This window comes from Anas platyrhynchos, chromosome 3 (assembly GCF_047663525.1).
Source record: "Anas platyrhynchos isolate ZD024472 breed Pekin duck chromosome 3, IASCAAS_PekinDuck_T2T, whole genome shotgun sequence".
NCBI lineage: Eukaryota > Metazoa > Chordata > Aves > Anseriformes > Anatidae > Anas > Anas platyrhynchos.
This window is the reverse complement of record NC_092589.1, coordinates 18,719,886-18,733,326: the sequence shown is the minus strand read 5'-3', so window position 1 is coordinate 18,733,326 and position 13,441 is coordinate 18,719,886. Positions and strand designations below refer to the sequence as shown.

The 13,441-nt window shown below is 38.4% G+C and overlaps 2 protein-coding genes across 14 annotated transcripts in view; one reads left to right on the top strand and one right to left on the bottom strand.

The window, feature by feature from the left end:
• The first annotated feature begins 5 nt into the window (after nt 1-5).
• On the top strand, nt 6-5,958 carry TRMT61B (tRNA methyltransferase 61B). 4 transcript variants are annotated; one of them, XM_072035451.1, is made up of 7 exons: nt 6-454; nt 542-644; nt 3,097-3,287; nt 4,270-4,361; nt 4,773-5,011; nt 5,634-5,714; nt 5,855-5,958. In XM_072035451.1, the coding sequence occupies exons 1-7, from the start codon at nt 44-46 to the stop codon at nt 5,896-5,898; spliced, it is 1,161 nt and encodes a 386-aa protein (XP_071891552.1). In that variant the 5' UTR covers nt 6-43; the 3' UTR covers nt 5,899-5,958. The 4 variants fall into 4 exon arrangements, with proteins under 4 accessions (XP_071891552.1, XP_038032143.2, XP_071891551.1 ...); XM_038176215.2 differs by having other exon boundaries at nt 5,607-5,714; XM_072035450.1 differs by lacking the exon at nt 5,855-5,958 and having other exon boundaries at nt 5,634-5,820.
• Nucleotides 5,165-13,441, bottom strand: part of SPDYA (speedy/RINGO cell cycle regulator family member A) — an 18,589-nt gene continuing 10,312 nt past the window's right edge. For 8 of the 10 annotated variants that reach the window (XM_072035455.1, XM_072035460.1, XM_072035456.1 and 5 more), the window contains 7 exons: nt 13,164-13,246; nt 11,699-11,946; nt 10,659-10,717; nt 10,292-10,377; nt 8,865-9,036; nt 7,464-7,758; nt 5,165-6,218 (listed from right to left, as the gene is read on the bottom strand). In XM_072035455.1, coding sequence (XP_071891556.1) covers nt 6,130-6,218; nt 7,464-7,758; nt 8,865-9,036; nt 10,292-10,377; nt 10,659-10,717; nt 11,699-11,927 — 930 coding nt within the window. In that variant the 5' untranslated portion in view covers nt 11,928-11,946; nt 13,164-13,246 and the 3' untranslated portion in view covers nt 5,165-6,129. Of the gene's footprint in view, nt 6,219-7,463; nt 7,759-8,864; nt 9,037-10,291; nt 10,378-10,658; nt 10,718-11,698; nt 11,947-12,647; nt 12,827-13,163; nt 13,247-13,441 lie in introns of those variants that run through there. The other 2 variants (XM_038176217.2, XM_072035452.1) reach the window with 2 other exon arrangements.

The following is a 13,441-nucleotide window of genomic DNA, read 5'->3' as shown; positions in this document are numbered from 1 at the left end:
CCGGGCAGGGCGGAGCGGAGCGGGCCGGGGGTGGGGCGAGGCCATGGCGGCCTGGAGCGGGGTGCGGAGGGCGCTGAGCGGCGGGAGGAGGCCGGTGTGGGCCGCCTCGCTGTCCCCGGAGGAGAGGCTGCGGAGGATGCTGCCGCCGGAGCAGGGCGCGGAGGAGCCGAGCGGGGCTCCCCGGGCGGTGCCGCCGCCGTTCCGTGCCGGGGAGCTGGCGCTGGTGGAGGCGCCGCGCAGGCAGCGCGCCCCGCTGCGGGCGCTGTGCCGGCTGGCGGCGGGCGCGGCGCTGGGAGCCCCCGGGGGGCTGCTGCTGCCTCACGACAGCGTCATCGGGAGGCTGCCCGGGGAGGTGGTGCGGCTGCGGGGCGGCGGGAGGCTGCTGGTCAGGAGGCCCTCGCTGGAGGAGTACGCGCTGCTCATGCCCCGAGGGCCCGCCATCGCCTACCCCAAGGTGCCCGGGGAGGGGTATTTGGGGGAAAGGGGATGGGGGAGCAGCCTTCGAGCTGGTAACGCGGTGCTTTGCCTCTCCCCCCCGCAGGATATCAGCGCCATGCTGATGATGATGGATGTGCACCCCGGGGACACCGTGCTGGAGGCTGGCAGCGGGTCCGGGGCGCTCAGCTTGTTCCTGTCCAGAGCGGGTGAGAGACAGCCGGGGGGGAGGTGGAAGCGGGGCCGTGCCCTGAGGGCATGTGGGGGGTGTGTGTGTGTGTGTGTGTGTTAACCAGGCAGCGGCCAAAAGCACTTGAAGGTAAACTCCAGCTGCATGTTGAGTGCGGGCATGCAAAGGGTCCCTACGGGTCCCACAGAAAGCTGAATTTCACCTCTTGGTGCTGTTGGCTTTCTAGCTGATTAGGCCCATCCTCCTGGCTCACACCTTTCTCCGTTTGCTTTTCCCCATCTCATTGCACCATTGGAGTAATGAGATTGCTGGGTACCAATGAAAATTATGTTTGTTTATTTTTTTTTGGAGCTAGATCTCAGCACTCTAGCAGATGGAGAGCCTTTGTTTGCACTCATCGTCACTGTTGTGTTTGTACCACCTAATTCCATTAACAGCTGGTTCGAGGGATAACTCGGCAGAAATCTTTTCCTTTGTCTAGGCTCTGGGTTTAGTTTCCCAATAGTTTAGTGCCCTAAGCCTGTGCCCTGCATGGCCAAAAGAGAGCTGGTGTCTGCAGCAGGGAAGTGATAGGGAGATGTCACTGACTGGGGCAGAGGTAGGCAGGACCTCCTTGCAGTACCCCATAGATAGGTTAGTTTTGCTGGAATCCATCTGTTTTGTAGTTGTTTGAGGAGAAACCTCACCCTTAAACCTCATCTCATCCATAGGCATCCTGGTAGCGGACCACAGTTCGGAGTAGCTTGATTGATGGGATCCTGATAGAAAAACTTCATTAAGGAATAATGAAAGATACCAGATTGTTTCCTGTAATTGTTTTTGCACAGACCTGAAAAATAAAGCACTATTTTTTCTAACTTTTTAAATGCATTTCTGCATTTGCAGAATATTTAGCCTTCCCTGCAACATTAAAAGAAGTTTGAGGGTAAAGGTGGAAATGTCATCGCGGCTCATCTTGAGCTGATCAGAGAGAAAAGCACAACTTTCGTATCTTGAAGGCTGTGTTCAAATATACAAGGTTTGTGGGCAGCTCACTGTCACTGTAACTGAACACCTGCTGGCTTACCATAACAGATCTTTGAAAAGTAGAAACTGTGATGTATGCAAAACTCACATACTGCAGCTTCACTATAATGGAGGAGTTTTGGTTTTTTTTTCTAGCTAACTGGTTGTCCCTATTTTTCTAGAAGTCGGTTTTAAAATGTAGGAAACTACAATGAACAGAGTGAGGAGTAAGAGTGACTCCAAGGTGAACAGTTTTATTCTTCAAATATTTCCAAATTTTTAGTCTTGAGTAGTAAGGAGTTGGTGCTGCAATTCTACAATTGTTTAAGATGATCTAAGGCTAAAATTCTCCCTCCTTTCATATTGATTCTGGCCTCTGCCTGCTGCAGGGTGAGCTAGGTCATGGAGAGATTGGCAGGAAACCCATCCCTTATTTTCTTTGTGGTTTTTGGTTTTTTTTGGAATCACAGTGGGATCAAATAGGTGAGGGAAGGAATCTGTTGACTCAGATTGTTCAGATCTGTTGAACCTTAACATGGCTTAAAAAATCCTGGAACATTACCTGCTGAGCTTCTCATTGCAGAAACCTGGATTTGCCCATTAAAAAGTAGCAAGGAGAAGCAAATGGTATGATAGGTTTGAGAAATTAGAATAATGCAAGTATAGAATAATAGAGCAATGTATACATTGCTCGCTTTGCCTGGATAGCCTGCTAACACTTCCTTTACAAAGAATATTATACAATAAATTTCAAGATAGTAAAACTTAAAACAAATAATAAAATAATGTATAACAGTCATAAACAATAACATGAAACTAACACAACCACGTGTAAATCAGGAAGTACATGAGGAAAACCTGTCTATGGGACTGAGATCATCGAGCAGGTCTGGGGGGTTCTTATCCCTTCCTCAATTCTGATGAAGGGAAAGGTGGAGAAAGAACAGCAAACCTTTGTTTTTAATAAACAAAAAATCAGAACCATCAAATATTTAAAACCATCACTTTCAAATCTTATTAACAGAAGCAGTGACTATCTGTCCCCTTCATAGCATCTGTGAGTAGTGACCTGCATTACAGCTCTTTCAGCTGCTACCTCTGGTAGCTGTAGTAGATGAATCACAAGTAGATTGGGCCACAGATATTCAAGTCATCTTTTGCTGCAGGAGTTACTTTGGAAGGACATCTTAGGAATACTTTGCAATGCTGTAAATATGTTTTGTTTCTATCTATCGATTGATTTCAGTCTATAGAAGAATTAACCCAGCACTTTATCTGCATATATTTGTTTTAAATGTAAGAGAAATAATAAATTGTAATTGATTGTTTCATATGTGGTTATTTCCTAAAGTGAAGTTGAGATTTAACAGCGTACTTCTGTCACTTACAATGCTACCTTTTCCTAAATTCTTTATTGTGGATGGGGAGAAAAAAGTAGTAAATGTAGTATTTTTGTTTGTTTTAAGTTGGGCCCAAAGGACGAGTTATAAGTTATGAAACCAGAGATGATCATCACAGTTTAGCAAAGAAGAATTACAGGCACTGGCGTGCTGCATGGGAAATAGGGCATATGGAAGAGTGGCCAGATAATGTGGATTTCATTCTTAAAGACATCTCAACAGCTGCTGAGGATATGAAATCTGTAACATTTGATGCAGTAAGTGCAATAAAAATCCCTTCATATGACATAAATCAATGCTTATATTTTCTATATAACTTGAAACCTCTAGTGCTCACACTTGCAGTAGGATCCCCAAATCTAATGTGATTGCAAAAGCAATCGGGTGATCATCAATGAAAGAAACACCATGATTTTTTCATCAGGGTATGGGTATTTCAAGGTTTCAATTACACTTTCCCATGTAAGAGTGGTATGCTATAGTAGAGAAATATTAAAATTACTCACTGTTGTCTTGTAAGCGAAGATACACTTATTTTCTTGTATTTTGGAGAAATGCAGAAGATTTTGTATTTGAGTAAGACATTTCAAACATTAAGAAAAATATTCAAGCTTATTAAATTGTGAATACTTAAACACTTTGCTACCAGCTCTATGGAATACATAATGTTCCTAAGCAAACAAACTGCTTATATTAACTCTTCAAATAAATTACAATTGTGTTAAAGGATTTAAATGAAGAAACAAAATAGCACAAAAATATCATTTTTGAAAACTTTCAACAATCCACAGGAAGGATCAGATGCATCCTTTCTCACCATTTCAGTTTGAATAGTTCTCTAGCAAAAAATGGATAAATTGACAAATAAGTTTTCTCAATCTTGAAACAAGGAGCAAGTTAGACATTGAAACTTTAGTGTGATCACTGTATTATGCAGACGCATTGAACTTTTTAATATTTGTAAACAGGACATCTAAAACTATTCCTAAATATAGTCTTACAGAAGTTTTTATTAAAGTGAACATTGTGGAGTTTAATTAGGAGGAGGTTTAACATTTCTACAGTACTACTGTGTTGGTGAAACATGACTTGTGTTGATAGACATTTCTCTAAGCTGTTCAGAAGCAGTAATAAAACTAGTTTGCAGTGACATGCTGCTATAGTATGCATTCATTTTTCATACATATATGTTGTTTTCCGAACACTGTTGTTATGGAAAAAATAATCTTTCTCTTGCAGATAACTCTGGATATGATTAGCCCTCAGTCTGCTTTATCTGTTGTACACCCAAGTCTTAAACAGGGTGGTGTATGCACTGTATATTTAGCAAAGTAAGTATTTAATTCTGGCACTTAGAAATTTCTTCAGGCATCACCTGAAATTGTTACAGAACCAAGCACCTCCTAAAACATACATCCAATGTAAATGTAGTAATTAAAAAAAAAAAAAAATTGCAATTTTCATTTATTTCGTTTTTTAGGAGTTGTATAAATTACACTTGGCTATATCTTTTGGTCTGTACTTCAGGAACTATGGTCAGTGGAAGTTTTTAGTTAATGACATCCTCAAAATTACTATGTACTGTTTTCAATTTCAAGTTAGGTTGCTATTTACTTTACCCTAAAATCGAAGGACTTGTATAAACAAAGGTGAAGAATGTGACAAAGGCAATAGAATTGAGGCTAAGTTTACTATATTGATTTCAGTTTTCAAAGTATTTATCCTTTGTATTTCTTCAAAAGCATCACACAGGTTATCGACCTTTTAGACAGAATACGGACCTGCAAGCTCCCATTTTTATGTGAAAGTATTGTTGAGGTAACTCATAGAAAATGGTTGGTACTCCCTGCTAAAATCAAGAATTGCAAATCAAGCCAAACAGCAGAAACTCAGGAAAATACTGAGGAAGAAACTCACCAAAAAGACTATGATGAAATCCATATTCAGGATCAAATAGTTCCTAAAGACATTGAATGCAATGGTAAGAACGTTATTGTTAATGAGCTAGCCTGTTACTAGAATTTTGATAACCCAGAGATACAATGAAGGCAAAGTTGGTTTTTTTGTTCATTTTAGGAAGATGAGGGTTGTGTTTGTTTGTTTTTTTTCTTCGAGGTCAACATTTTGGACAACATTGTCAGATTTGAAAAAGGATTTATTAATGGTCATTTAAATATCTTATTAAAAATCCAGACTAAATAGAAAATAAATGGCAGTCAGCACATACAAAATGACTGTCCTTCCACTACTATTTTCAAATAAAATTCAGTCCTCCATACTCAGCCTATTGCTGTTTTAGAGAACCCTGGTGGGCTCAAGGATTCCATAGCAGAAATGTTACCACTGTGCTCTGTATTCTAATTGTGCTGTTTTAGCAAATACAGAAAATATACCTTATACAAATATATATACTTGTAAATTCTATTATAGAGCATAGAGGTCTGAATGTACTGATAAATGGCAACAAAACAATTAAGAAAAACAGTAAGAAAATGAAAAGATGTCAAGGAATACTGCATGTGCGTTGCTAACTGTAGTCTGTTTTGTTGTTTTTTCTTTGAAAACTTGTTGGAAAGAATTACAAAAGGATGTATTTCTCACAGAATCAATTTCTGATGATGCTGAAACATACTGCTCGGTACCTTACGTTGCTAGACCATCTAATTGGCAGGATGCTCATTCAGGTGAGACAGTGTATTCTATATATATTTTTTTTTGTACTAGGACTTCACATGTTACTATATCATGAAATCATAACATTTATAATAAACTAAAAATTTTACATTGAAATACTGAAGTAGTAACTTGTTCTGTTTTCAACCAGCGTTCCTCACCAAGCTGAGAAAGTTTCGACCCCTGAATTCTTGATGCTGCTGTGATGTTAGCTACTAATTTGAGTGTTGTATCAGAATAAACTGTTACAAAATAGCTGTGTTTTGCAAGTTGTGTAACTTAAGTAATTTTTGCTTTGATTTCTACTGCCTATAAACTCTTAAATCCCCTGTGTGATTTAAGGGGAATGTTTTAACAGAATCATTATAGTACTACCGTGCAACACAAATTTTTCTGCAAATCACAGTATCTGTATCACTCAGTTTTTCATTCTTCATGGCTTGTAAACCAATCCATGGATTTGTCTTGGTTCAAGATGCTACCTCGTCTGCTTTTCCTGGACTGGCTCTGACAGTCTACCAGAAATCAAGAGAAAAAAAGTAAGAAAATAGTGGATCGATATTTTCTCTTTGAAATGAAAGTGAAGCAACATCTGAGTTTACTAAGTACCAAACAATGATTACCAGTTTCTCTAAGAACAATGTTTGCACAACTGTAAGGGAAATTGAAATACACTAAACGTGGTCTTTTGATAAAGCCGTACTCACTTCAAGAAAAAGATCAGTTGATGAAGTACTCAAATAGTTAAAATAGACACAAACAGAGCTATAAATTAACTGTACCTCTATGGTTAATTAACTGTAACCCTAACCAATATTAAACGTGTATACCAAGAACACTGCATTTTATCTGCATAACTGAGGCCTTACACAGGAAATTTACATCTCAAGTGTGTTCCACTCTTAACAGTAAATTAAATAATAGACGTTTAAAGTAACTGCTGTATGTAATAGAGGCTTCTCCTACAAAGGCTCAGGAGACTACTTTGAGTAGTTCAATATGCGAGATTCTATTACATTAAACAATTTTCACAGTAGACTGTTGTATTTTCTACACATACCCCCAACCTTAAAAGGATATCTTCCATAAATTGTCAAAGACTGAGATACACTTAAAAGAGAGTGTGAAGTGCTGATTTAATGTACATACTAACTGACGACTGTAATTGAGGAGCCTGCCCTTTCTAAAAACACAACTTTCGAGAAGAGCACTTACAACTCACGTAACACACACTCCATTCATGTGACAGACACACCAGTATTTTTACTGTTTCTTCTTGCCAAATGCTCTTCAAATAGGATTCCCAGTTTAATTTATAATATGAAAATAGTAACAAATGCCTAAACAGACTAGAACACAAAATTAGCTAGAGTAGTTGAACAGACTCAATGTGTAATGCAGTTGGTACTTCTAGGAGGAAACAAGATGTGAAAGTGTCAATTAAATGTTTGGCTGAAGCAAGATGGTATTTGTGGCACAGAAAAGGAGAACAAGGAATATTTTGCAAACATTAGTTCAGATATGGTAGTAGTTCTGTGGTAGCAGGTGGTTTTCCTGATACCACAATGTCCGAGTATAAAAGTTTACCCAAAATAAAGAAAGAAAATGGTAACTGCATTTTTAGTAGATGCTTCCACAAACACAGAGGTTGGGTCTTGTCACACCAAGAAGCACATAGTAGTCCCTACAGTAGTCTAAACAGCAAATACTGTTTCAGTTACATAAGCTATTTGAAAATTATTTGCAATATTAAACTATACCTTGGGCATAAGAAACAGGAGAGTCAACCAGCATTTTTTCAGCTGGAAAGGTGTCCTTCATATCCTGGGCTGAATGTAATTCAGTCATCTCCAGTGTGCCAGTTGAGGAGGAGGAGGAAGATAATCCTAGTCGCACAAATCTTCCTTTCCTACCGCAAAGCAAACAGTCCACAGGCGTATTACTAGGTCCTCGTGGCAGCTGTTCTTCATCTTTGTTGTAGCTCCTCACAGCTCCACTGTGGTGCACAGAACGTTCTCGCTGCCATACATAATGTGTTGGAGCGATAGCCATTACCTATCAGAATAGCCATTCTATCAGGAACCACAAAAATAACTGGCAAACATAGCTGAAAACAAGGGATCCAATTCACATATGGCAGAGAATTAAGACTAGAGAGTTGAAGTGGGTGTCATCTATTATTTATCTGCCTTAGTCTAACTAGAAAGTTTGCTACATTAGGCAACAATAAATGAACCGGTTATGAATCAGATGTTGAAACAAAATTTTTATAGCTTTGTATATTCGTGTAAATCATCACAAATACCAGTTCATGCTTTGTTGGACTGAAGATAGTGTCTTACTATTAAACTAGGTGGATCTTCTGACTCACCACGTCACTAAACTAACAACTGCTGAAAATTGGGAGGGCATGCTGGGATAAGCATTCTACACTTGCCTTGTTCCTTGTATTTTTCCCCACTAACATCTCATCCCATCCGTAGAGATGGGATGCTAGAGTAAATAAGATCTTCTTTTCCACCAGATGTAGTAAACAGTACCTGTCAGGGCTCTTCCAGACAGACACATGCCATCTGGGAAGTGAGGAATGTCTTTTTTTCACACAATATTTTTTGAAAAAAAAAAATGTAGGTTGTAACAGGGCATTAATAGAGAATGTTAAAAACGCAACCTTTCTTTTTTAATGCAATGAAAAACCATTACCCCACAAAGTCAACTGAAGTTATGCTGTTAATTTTGAAGAGGAAAATTTCACCTGAGGTGCCATGTTTTGGAAGGTTTTATTTTGTGTACAGTTTAAAATTTATAAAGCAAAGACACAGATAAAAATATTTCTACAGTGAATGAAGTGAAACAGCTAATGGTGAATTTTAAGTAAAAATATCTGCATAAAGCAGAAAGATCCTTCTCATTAAAAACTACTTTTAACAGCAGCGTAACTTTTTCTAATTTACCTTAAAAGCATAGTTTCAAAGACTATATTTTGAAAGGAGAAGAAAAAAAAAAATTTTGGAGGGTAAATGGGCTGTTACATTTTAGCTGCATCTTTTCTTTCTTATGGCTTCTATACACTCTTTAAGGTAAAAACGTTTGTGTAGAGCTATAGTGTTATCTGGTATTAATTGCAGTTTCAGCATCTACAATATTAAAACCCTCCCTACCTCTTCACAGCAACGTCTGCTTACAATAGCCCTGTAGTCAATTCTACTCCATAGTTGATCTCTTAGCTTTAAGAAATCAGGAAAGAGCTTTCTCCATTTTTTTCCCAAAGCCCATGGGAAAATGTCATACTTCGATTCTTCATCGTCTTCTTCCACTGTATTTGCCAGATACCTTTAAACATATGTATGTTTGTGTCTGTAAGTGTTATTCAATCTTGAATCATTCTATCAGTGTGATTTCTAACAGTAAAAGATGTAATATTAAAGTAGTTCTTTTTCTTAATATCATGAGAAAAATTGCTAACAAAACATTTCTCTCTCAATATTACATGTTCTTAACCAGAAAGGCCCACATATATTCTTCAGGTAAACATAAGCTATAATAATAAATACTTTACCCTAGAGCCTCCTAAATTAGTGTGCAAGAACTAGCATATCTTGAGATCATTCACCTGATACTGAATTCCTATAACTCATACCTGAAAAAAGTTCTAGTTCTGGTCTCCTTCCCATTTTTCCTCACTTGATCCTAATCTCAGTCTTCTCTCCAGGCCCACTCTAATGTGACCCTCTGACACTTTCTAATTCTCTGTTATCTTCCGAGGCTCTTTTTTCTCCCTTCAGTGGAGTCAGATAACCTCCTCTTCCACGCTTTATGGATGCTATCTGGAATACCACATATGGTAGAAGGAGCAGCCATCTTTCTCCTTGCACTAGTGTGCAGTCAGAGCAGCTGCCAAGTGCTATTATAGAAAAAGATGACCTGAGCTCTGTAACACTATGAAAGAAAATACTTCATCACTGTAGGTATAGCATATATCCTTATATATGTATATACAGAACTATATAGGCTCAGTAAAGACAGATTTATGATTGCACCTCCATTTCAATGTATAGAAATTTTATAAGGGTTCAAAAAAAAGTTCTCTGAAATTACCTACCTATATTTTTACAGTTGACTCAAATCACCTTGACAGAAACTTAGTTAGTAAAGTTACCCCAGAGTTGTGCATCAGGATGAAACAATTCAGTTAAAAGGACTTAAAAGATGGCTAAGATATTAAATAAGGTCTTATAAGAGAAAGCGTGAGCTTTACATATGTTGCCACATATTGCCCTGCACTTACTTCTCTTAAAGGAAAAAAAGTTCACAGATTAACAGTTCTGTAAGCAGAAGTCCATGCTATGTATTACAATACCCATGTGAACATCCCCTCATTGCTACTCAGGTTGGACATCAGGGAAACAACACTGAATTTGCACTAATTATAATGTGTGGATTATGTTTCTTTGCTTCATATAGAACCCCAAACAACTACAAAATGGTTATGAAGTCTCACTGTATATCAGAATCATTAGTGACGTAAACAAAGGAAGAAACTAATGAAAGTTTATGCTAATAAACCAGATGATTTAAGAATACTTACAGAGCAACAAAGAAATTGATTCTGGTATGCTCATTTATTGTGAAGTTAGCCCTCTTGAAATAAACGAAAGTCATCGCCAAAAGATACTGTTTTAAAATGTAAATTACTACATTCATTATTAAGTATTAACATATTATTTCAATATAACATTTCCTAAAATGCTTAGCATGTTTGTCTCACACAAAACTACTTTGTTCATTCTTATCAATGAGGAAAGCATAAACTGAGTTTCTTGACGTTTCCATATGAATACATTAGAAAAGAAAAATAAATGGTCTGTATTCTCATTATAGAATTAAGTGATTAGCAGTCAATTTTCACTGAATAGTTAGTTCTATTATTAGTTCTGTTAACGAAGAACACTTACCTTGTCTGTAATTTTACAACAACAGTCCATCCATAGGAAGTCTTGAATCACATCATCATCTGCAACAAAATAGTCATAGCATTTCAAACAATAACATTGTTTTCCTTAGGAAGTCTATGTAAACAAATAACATAAGTTCCTTTAACAAACCAAACAAAAAAAAGCTGGACCCACCAGTAGAGAACAGAGAAACTGATGGGGAAATGGATTAGGTATGAAAAAATAGAAGCCAACCACGGGAAAGGTAAGGTGACTGACAGTATCTCACTCCATGACACCAAGTGAAGGTGAAAAAATTACCAGTATTTTTTCTACTCATGTAACCTTTTCCTGCATAAAAGGTTCCCTCGAGTAATGTACAGTTATTTCTGATGAACCAGAGACTGTTGAGATCTCTGCACCTTGATTACCTGACAGCTTTTACAAGGCAATACTTGCTTGATTACTTGTGGTCAGTATACGTCTCTGGGAACTTGTACTTTAATGTTCAGGTTTAAATAAATAAATAAATAAAAAGTAATCTACTATGTCTCAATCTCTTCTAAATAAATACAAAACTTTATATGAAAGAGATACAAATGCAACAGAGAGGCAGCAGTTCCTCAGATATTCTTCTCATTCAGTTTCTCTCTCTAAATTCTTATTCTTATAATAAATAATATGTATACAGAACTGAGAGACCAGCCTCTTTTAAGCCTTGTGTAAAAGAAGATATATGTTGTTTTGCATGTATTTCTTGAAAGCTATGAGAAAATAGTAAGGTATGGGAAATTATTGTTGAAGGAGGTACCACACCATCTTGTTTTTGTTTTTCATTTTAAAGGATGGTTTTCATCACTTCAGTAGCCTTTTTTTGTATTTTTAACTTAAGCATTAAGTGTTTATACACTAGAATAAAATAACAAAATATGTTTAGACAAAGACATTAGCAACTATTTATAAAAAGCACTCTCAAAATTATCATTGAGTTTAGAAAACATACTTACTTATGGTTTTCTACTGTTCAATCAAAACACTGATATCTATCATTATTAACCTACCAAACAACTTAAAGAAAGCTGTCATTTCCTGACGCTGAATAACTAGGCATGGTCCCTTTGGATGTATATATTTATGACTAAGAAACCTTTTTTCACAATTTTCTTGATGGTCTTTAAAAGCAGGCCGCTTCAACCTAACAAGTTTTTTTTGCTGATGCGATCTGGATGCACTCGATTTTACATGAACAGTGACAGTGGGAGGTGTCTGACACACCAGATTGTGTCTCATTTTGGTAAGTAAAAAGTTCCTGTTAAAAAAGAATAAGAAGTTAGCTACAAAAAATAGTCAATTTTAGCAGTACGTCTCTATAATTGTTTTGTTCAAATGAAGCGTTTTCAGCAGAGCTTCATCTGTCAGGTGATATAAAAATTTATTTTATCAGTACGCAGTGAATTAGGCAGTTTAATTTGGTTCTGATTTGATAAAGCTCTTTTTCAGTGGAAGCAGACTTAATCATTCATTTTTCATTCAAGATTTGAAAACACATCTCCTTTCCAGAAGAAGTTGTAATTTGTCAGAGCCTCATGCGTTTATCCAGGTCTACCAAGGAATCTCCATGTCTCCGCTCCTATCTATGAAGGGGTATTTTTAAAGGAATGTTAATTGAATCAATGTAACATTGCCATAATTAAACCATATAATATGAAAAATAAAATCTTGAAATGCCGAATTATTTTATAACCTTTGGTTATAGCCACTGGGAACAAAATTTAAATTAAGTAGGAGATAATGCAAAGGCATAATCAAGGAAACAAACCTATGGTTTCTTTAAAAAATCAAGAGGACACCAAATGGCGCATGAGGAAAGCTACATTTTATATACAAGAAAACAACTTTAATTCTTCAGTAGGTCCCTCCTGAGACAGCCTCCTCAGCTCTCCAGCTCTTACTTAGTTATGACACAGAGGGAGGGGGAAACAATAATAATAATACATAAATAAATCTCACATTGGGTATGTAATTACCCAGTTTTGGTTCCCAGCAGGTGAATCCGGAGGAGGCCCCGCCTCACACGGGCCGCCCCCCTCCCTCCCCTCCTCTCCTCTCCTCTCCTCAGCGCCGCGCCCTTGGCAGCCGCTGGGAGCGCGGGACGCTGCCGCCTCCGGCCCTACCTCTGCCGCCTGGGGGCGCTGGGCTGCAGCGCCGCGGCGGAGCCCGCCCGGCCGCGCCAGCCAATCAGGCGGGGGCGCGGCTGTTGCTAGGGTGGGAGGGGTAAAAGCAGGGACGGGGCGCACCGGGCCTGGCTCCTTCACGGGGAGGCCCCGCGGGTGGTGTGGTGGCTGGAGGTCCTTTGGGGCACGGAGCACGACATGGTGGAGCTCTCCATCCCTGGGGAAGCAGGGATGGTCAGAACCTGGTCATCTAGAAGGCCTTTTCTAACACAGATGTTTCTATGCGTGCTCAGTCAGATTGAGTCACCCTGCATTAAATTATCCTTCATGTAAAAACACAAAAATTCTCTACCTTTTACACGTACATACTCCTGTTTGTGCACAATGCTGTTCATCTAAGGCACTCCAAGCACTCACTTACCAATTATTTGATAACTGTGGAAAGCAAAGGAAGGATAAGTTACAGAAAAATCTATTTAACCACACAAACCATCGAAACTAGGATGATAATTTTTGTCAGTTTTTGAAGTCTGCAAAACATAAAGCTGCAGTTAAAGTGTGTGCATTCTTAATCCTCACACCTTCGGATTTGCATTCCTCACAGCATCAGTAAAAAGGAGGTTACAAAGT